General features: G+C 38.7%; 1 protein-coding gene and 1 pseudogene across 4 annotated transcripts in view; both read left to right on the forward strand.

Moving 5' to 3' along the window:
* Nucleotides 1-1,045, forward strand: part of LOC138011749 (uncharacterized skeletal organic matrix protein 5-like) — a 6,618-nt gene extending 5,573 nt beyond the window's left edge. For 3 of the 4 annotated variants that reach the window (XM_068858903.1, XM_068858904.1, XM_068858905.1), the window contains exon 5: nt 1-440. This exon is cut by the window's left edge and continues 475 nt beyond it. In XM_068858903.1, the coding sequence (XP_068715004.1) occupies nt 1-47 (47 nt within the window). In that variant the 3' untranslated portion in view covers nt 48-440. The other variant, XM_068858902.1, reaches the window with a different exon arrangement.
* A 680-nt stretch (nt 1,046-1,725) lies between these two features.
* Nucleotides 1,726-7,291, forward strand: LOC138011748 (uncharacterized skeletal organic matrix protein 5-like; annotated as a pseudogene).
* The last annotated feature ends 209 nt before the right edge of the window (nt 7,292-7,500 follow it).

Raw genomic sequence — 7,500 nt, forward strand, 5'->3', positions numbered from 1 at the left:
ATGGACCAAAAAGCATCAGAGCAATGGGCTACATCTTGGTCCAGTAACTAATGCAATATCAACGCTCTCCACCTAAATAAGGCGCTGACATTTCATTGCAGCTTAACTGGAAAGAAGTACAGCTTTTAATTACAAGATGCCTTTCTATTGAGACCGACGCCACGATTGCTACCAATCACTCATTCACATCATACAAAACAAATACACTGAGCTAAATAGACTGTAAGCTTTGTTCAGTATGTCGTATATAATAGATACCTAAAACTTGGCCAGTTTTTTTTTTTTCTAATCTTGTTAGTAAAATAGTATACCAACTGGATCATAATAGACTGGATCATCTTCCATTATGTATCATATCATTAGATACAGCTTTGCAGCAAATGTCAGAGAGAGTGCTTAACGTATCATCAAGTTAGGACAAGGAACGCAAAATTATTCCGAAGTTTCATCTTGAGAGTCTAGAAATTCTGCCTCCAATTCCGTCCCTATGACTGCAAGAAAGCCAGGGTGATTATCACATCCATCTATGCTATTCGATTCTATTCGCCCAAAATAGGTCCAAAAACTTTAAAGCCTTCGAGAAATGGAAGCCTGTGGTCTGTTGGTAACAGCAGCACTGAGATACTATGCGCACAGCTTCTCAGAACGTCGCATTTTTCCCATTCTTAAGACGCAGCCAGATAAGCCCAGAAATGCACGCAATGGGCCTTATTCTAGACTGCGAGAAGTCTCTATTTTTCTTCAGATTTAGTGAGAGCAGTGCATGCGCGCGAAATGAGGGCGGGGGACCGAGAAGAAAAAAAGAGACTCTCTTTTACCGTGCCTCTCCTGTCTCGCGCCTTCAGTCACGCGCGTGGCCATTTGCGTGTCTCGCGTTTTGCTCTAGGAACTACAGCAACAAGAGCCTATTCGTTGTCTAGCCTTATTCGCGCGGCGACCGTGCATATTGGCCATAGACAATATATTTCGTACCCCAAGCCTCGAGTTGAAATGTTTGGGAACGAGTTTCCGTGGGGCAAAATAAAAGTTTCAATCCCTCGGGACTCAACATGCCCGCGGTGTATACGTAATTATTAGATGCAGGGCGATTTCGATGAGCGTAACGAAATGTCCCCTTCCTCCATAGCCGACTACAAGGCAAAATTAACTTCACTAAATGTCCCCTAGTGAATACAAAGATGAACAGCTGCATTTTCCCTCACTAAAAATAACGCTAACTCTTAACATGCACTTACCTCATTGCCAGAAATAGGTAGCAAAGGGTTAGACCTTTTCAGGGATTTCAAGGCTTGAAATTCCATCCAATGAACCAAAATCCTTTTCTTTATCCTTTTGCGATGCCTGTAGTGTTATTTTTTGGCTGCAAAAACCTTAGTAATATATATCTCCCCAGTAAACACGCCAAATTTCACAGCGATCGATGAAAATGGCGGCCTTCTACGAATGCTACAAGAATTGATACGATATCGTATCAATTTCAGGGCCCCCTGGAGAAAAAAGAGTTTTAAAGGGACACTTCCCGTTGGATGTCAAAATAATTTTCTTTAACGTTCCTTAAGTCGATACAAGCATTCAAACTTGTGTTGGGCTTACAGCAGCTATTGTTTATGACTGACAGATATTGCGAAATAGTGGCAAACTCTTCATTAATTGTGGAGGTGTTTTCCCTTTTATCTTTCGCTGCCTTTTTGGTTAGGCGTCAATATCATATATTAAAGAGTTCCATAGAGATGTCACCACTTTTTAAAAAGGCGAATGTCACGTCTCGTTGAAAGAAGGGAATCTTGGTTTTCTTTCGCGAAATCAGGCCAAAACAAACAAGTGATAGAGTAACCGTTATTTAAAGCCTATTCGAATTCAAATGATCAAAATACGAGTGGTATCTTACCTACTGATGCAAACTGTTCTGATGTTTGTACCAAAAGGAACAAACTCTTCGACGGCGAACTCGACGACTAAACGTCCACTCTCTGACACCGGAACGTGCAACAATCCAATTTCTAACAACTGTCAGTGTCATTGCAACGTTCATCAAGATTATCAACTGATCACCGATGCAGTCAGAGCTTTGGAAGCCAAAATGGATCAACTGATGGAACTAGTCAACAAAACATCACCTCCAAAAATTCAGACTACTCCATCGCCAGGTGCAATTATCATTTTATCTATGGTCTAAGTGTAGCTTTAAGCAACTTAAAGAACTCTTTTGTGAGGTTTTATCGATTATGTTTACAGCTCTTGCCTCTTCGTGCAAGGAATTGTATGACAAAGACAAGTAAGTGAAAATATGTTCTTTTTCCCTTTTATGTACTCGGCAAATACCGGGCAGTTGAGCTAGCTGATTCTTTATTTTTCGATAGCTTTTCTTCGCTGGGAGGGATATTTTCACTTCACTCATCAGATAACAATATTGGACTCGACCTTTTCGGGCTATTACTTGCCTTGCCATTTATGTCGGACGTCTTGCTGTTCCTTCTTTAACGACCTCTTTTGGTCTACGTCCAACACAATAAGGGCAAGAATCTTTTTTGGTTGTCTAGATCAGCACATGAAGCTGAAATTACCAGGCTTTATTATCAAAACGACAGAGAGTGGGTTGCGGTAAACCAATATTTAAGTACAACACTGACCCAAGACTTCCGCCTCAGGTTAAATACTTCAATAATTTGGTACCGTCGTATACGCGATCTCCTTATATAATTACATCACACGGTAACACGCTATCAGGCAACTACGCTCGTCATCCAAACATTTTCTTTTCACTCTGACTTGTAATTTCAAAACATACAGCGCAAGATCGTTCTCCGTGGCACCCCCGACACTATGGAATGTTCTTCCTTATGATATCAGAAACAGTTCGTCAGTGTCTGTTTTCAAAAATAAGCTCAAGGTGATTCCTTAGTAATAGAAGTTATCGTAAGATTTTCTTTAAACTTTTTGTTTGTTTCCCACGTTATGGTGACTTGAAATATGCAATTAAAAAAATAGGTCACCAAGCTCGTTTGGGAGATATAACTTGCTCAAGTTACTCATTTAATCATTGCGACTTCATCTATCAAGGACAAGTTTGTTCCATCGGTTCACGCAACGTTTTGCAGGAACAGGAAGCACAGCTTTGACGTAATTCTTGAAATAACAAAACAGGTGTATTGTATTGTTCAAAAGGAATAAGTTAATGTTTGTTTTATGGCACAAGCACACGTCTTAAAAAGGCACTGACTACAAATATTCCTCGGGTGCGTGATCTCGAGAAGACCATTTTGTGTCCCCACGAGTGATAGCTACGAATAGTTTTTTTTCCCTGTAACTTTTTTTTCTGACGTAAACTTTTGAATTTTTTTTTACAGCACAAAGAGGAGGAGTAAGATAATCAACTTATGCCAAAAAAAAGATAGGTCACCAACCTCGTTTAGGAGTCAACAGAAAGCAAACCAAGCTCGACCCCTCAACAAAACGCCTCCCCGATAGCCGGTCATAGAGCGGTTTTACTTTCACTCTCTGACTGACGTGACAATTTAGCATCATCGAGGCTATCACTCGACTTTTCCTTTTGCGAGAGTCTAAAAAAATTCCCGTTTTGCTCTTTACTGCTGTGCTCTGAAAACGGTCATTCTTCTTTCTAGCGAGCGTTCCCGCACGCAAGTTCGCTATTTTTAAATGTTTTTGGCCACGTTCGATATATCAATATTCACACATGGCTACGAGTCTTTAGGGTTAAATTTAAACATTTTTTTGTTTAGAAATATCCGTTGAGACTTGTGAGACAAAGAAAACATAACTCAGCCGAGAAATTAGACCAGAAAGACTCTTAGCCATGCCTGAATACGAACGTGCCCTACGCTGTTATGCGCAGAACAGGATGCGCAGTGCAATACTAGGGAATCACCTTAAAACGTTTCTTTTAAAAAACAAAAAAAGCCTTTTTATAATTTTTTCTGTCATGGATGTTTTCTAAAATTGTAAAGCGCCTTTAAACATTAGGATACCGGCGCTATATCAATATTTTATTATTATTATTATTATTATTATTATTATTATTATTATTATTTTAATTAATAGAAAAACCTTTATTGAAAATCAGTCAGTTAATAAAGAAATCATTAAAAACATTACTTTACTCTGTACCAATTATAAAAACTTTACATTAAAAAAAAAAAACAAATATATATATATGCATGTTATTATTACTATTATTATTATTATTATTATTATTATTATTATTATTATTATTATTATTATCATCATTATAATTAACGATCTGTTTTCGAAAAGAGCAACACTCTGTCTAAGAGGCATGCAGTTTTGTGGTTTTGTGATATATTGTCCAGTCAGCAAATATATCAAGACGAATAGAAGGATCCAGCAAGAACTATGAGATATTCAATATATAACCCCTCTCTAAACGTTGCATGCCATGAAAAGCACCTTTTTCCAAACATACGCCAAACATACGTCAACAAACGCGGAGATTAAAAAAGTAACCAAAAAGGTTTGAATATTGAACAATTAAAACTGTAAGTCAAAACATAAAAATGTAGTCTCGCGATGCTATATTTGATGAACTCATACTTGTGCTCGATATCACATTAATATTAATCGTGTGCAACTTATTACGAAGTTTTAGGCCTTCTATATATCATAACGGAGCCATGACGAATCAAAACTATAATGTCCGCTTTTCAGTAATTTCCCCGCACGTTTTGAAGGATGGTGAATGATTAAACAACTCTTTATACCAACAGTTCATTGAAAAGTCAAGTTTATGAGCTGACGTTTCAATCGCAAAAGATTCCAGTTTACTGTCACATGGGAAACTTTGGCTGTGGAGATGGAGGATGGACGCTGGCCATGAAGACCGATGGCAAAAAGGTTGTTTTGACAGTTAATAATTGTTTTCTATTTTCCTTAGTGTGTCCAATGCCGCATTCAACATCTCTATGAACCAGGCTTTAAATAGCCGACTTTAGAGTTAAGTGGTCAACGACCGAAGGCCTGAGTTGATATTCCATGAGATTTAAAGGAAGTCTGAAATTACATTAAGATCTTTGAATCCTTCTCCAACATGGATTGAAACAAGAATTCTGTGAGCTACGGATTTTGTGTTCGATCAGAAATCACTAAAGTACCTTAATTCAGTATAATGAAGAAAAAAATAAATCGCTGGATTCCGAAGCTTAACTGATGGAATTTCTTGTAGGTAAGTGAATTTGAAATTCCCTTTCTGTTTTTCTTGTAATTTCAGAAAACCTTTCACTTTGATTCTTTTCTTTGGAGTGACAAGCATTCCTACAATACAGTTGGAGGTCAGACAGGATTTGACATGGAAGAGACCAAATTGCCAACCTACTGGAGTACACCATTTTCCAAGGAATGAAGATCGAGAAAAAGCTTAACTTCATTGTAATCCACACGAACGCCACGTCCCTTTTCTCTCTGATTGCGGATAGCAAATACCGTGCCACCTCATTGGGTCGTAACACATGGAAGGGCCTGATTGGTTTACGAGCGTCTTTGCAGTACAACTGTAATCAAGAAGGCTTCAATACTAAGGGTTTTAATTGCCCAACGTATTTAAAAGCAAGAATTGGCATTCTTGGTAATAATCAAGGTCACTGCCTTTCTTGTAATTCTCGAATCGGCTTTGGTACGGGTGGATCGCCTTGTGATTGGAACACTTGCGGAAACGAGGCCTCGCATCTTTGGAGTGACAATGGGAAAACAAGTATCAAGGCAATGGGTTACATCTTGGTTCAGTGACTCAATGAACCTTGCACACTTTTGTACACTTCATAAAATATAGCCTTGAAAGAGAAATTGGAGGCATATCCAACTTTCGTGCTGTATGCGGCTCCTGACATGAGCATGCATCTTAGGTGTAAGTTAATTTTCAGGTCGATTTTAATTGGCAGCAACGAGTTCCATTTATCCTAAAACCAAACACATTTCTACGCATCACCATTGTGCCATCATGTCCTTTGCCTCGATTCCCTTTCAAAAAGTGAAATTTCTGACCCTTGGAGTGACATGGGAACGAGTCAGTCAAAGAAATAGAATATTCTGACGCCACGATGTAGAGGGCCGTGGATGCTTTTGGGATTGATCGGGGGTATTCAAGAGTCTGGCAGGTCGATTTGAATATTGTGCGTCAGTCGATCGTTGGTCCCTCATGTTTTTCCTTAAGTTTTCGTTTTCTGGTGCTAATTTCTCTTTTTGTTTAACGTTAACTACCCTTTCCTAGATTCTCGGGGTCTGGTGCCGCTGCATTAGATGAAGAATACCTTTCCCCATAATTTCTGGCCACTTTTAATGGGTGGTTTTCACTGGTTTTCATATCTGGCGTGGCACAATTCGTTTTAATTTATTGGTCGTGTAAGTTATCCCAGTACAATGTAAATAAGTTGTCTAGAATCCTAGCTTATGTCATGTTGAGCATTGGATCGAATGACACACCCCTAATAAACCATTTCACATCGAAGTCTCGTTGCAGAGAAGTCAGAATTCATGGGGATCGTAGCGTTTCCCGGCCCGGAACGTTATATGGGCTTTTGAGAAAACGGATAACAAGGTCTTTATGTCAGCCTTTACATGATAACCTGGTTAAAAAACTGCCGCCAACATTATTAACATTTATTATATTCATCATGACAATTTCCCCATGGTATGTGGTAGATTAGTTAAAATTATTTTGGCATAATTTTTGGTCCATATCACCGGTAACCTATCTAAATATTTTAACGGTGACTTAGGTGAGCTTTCAAAGTTGCAAAGCAGCATCACTACAGGATTTCTAACACGACCCATCATGACTAAATGGATGTCAGAATTTTTTGAACGAGTAGCAAAGATAAATGAAATTTAAACGACATTTGGAATACTCAATGTCATTTGCTGAAGGTAGTTCTTAACCGCAATCCGGGATCCACCGTACTTGTAAGTCCCTGAAGGATAACATTTATCGAGGGTGCAACTCAGTTCATTTAAGAAACTTGTGGACAGTCATGCATATTTTACTTGGGTGGATGTATTGACCAGTGGCCTACACTTTGTTTGATCTGTGTCCATTTTAAGATGTCCTCTAACAATTGAAATTGAAACAAACTGCTTGATGCTGCCGATGCAAATTTCCCATTCGTAAACGGTCGTTGCCATTTCTCAGAACGGTCGTTGCCATTTGAAACGGTCGATGCAATTTATAATGGTCGACTACCCACTTCACTTCAAAGAAAATTAAAAGAAACAAACTAAGAAAAAATATTAACAAAAATTAAGACAAAAAAGAAAAACTGGAGAAAAAAAAAGAGTCCGAAAATTTCAAGATTCGAACTACGGTTCTTAGCCCTCACCCTTAACAGAACCCTAACCCGAACCTAACCCATATGACCAGCGAGACACAACTCCCAGAAACTGCAACCTTTTGAGTTCTTAGACCTAATGAGTGTAATTCAGAGCTAAAAAATGGCATCGACTGTTTCAAATGGCAACGACCGTTCTGAGAAATGG

Source organism: Montipora foliosa, chromosome 7 (assembly GCF_036669935.1).
Source record: "Montipora foliosa isolate CH-2021 chromosome 7, ASM3666993v2, whole genome shotgun sequence".
NCBI lineage: Eukaryota > Metazoa > Cnidaria > Anthozoa > Scleractinia > Acroporidae > Montipora > Montipora foliosa.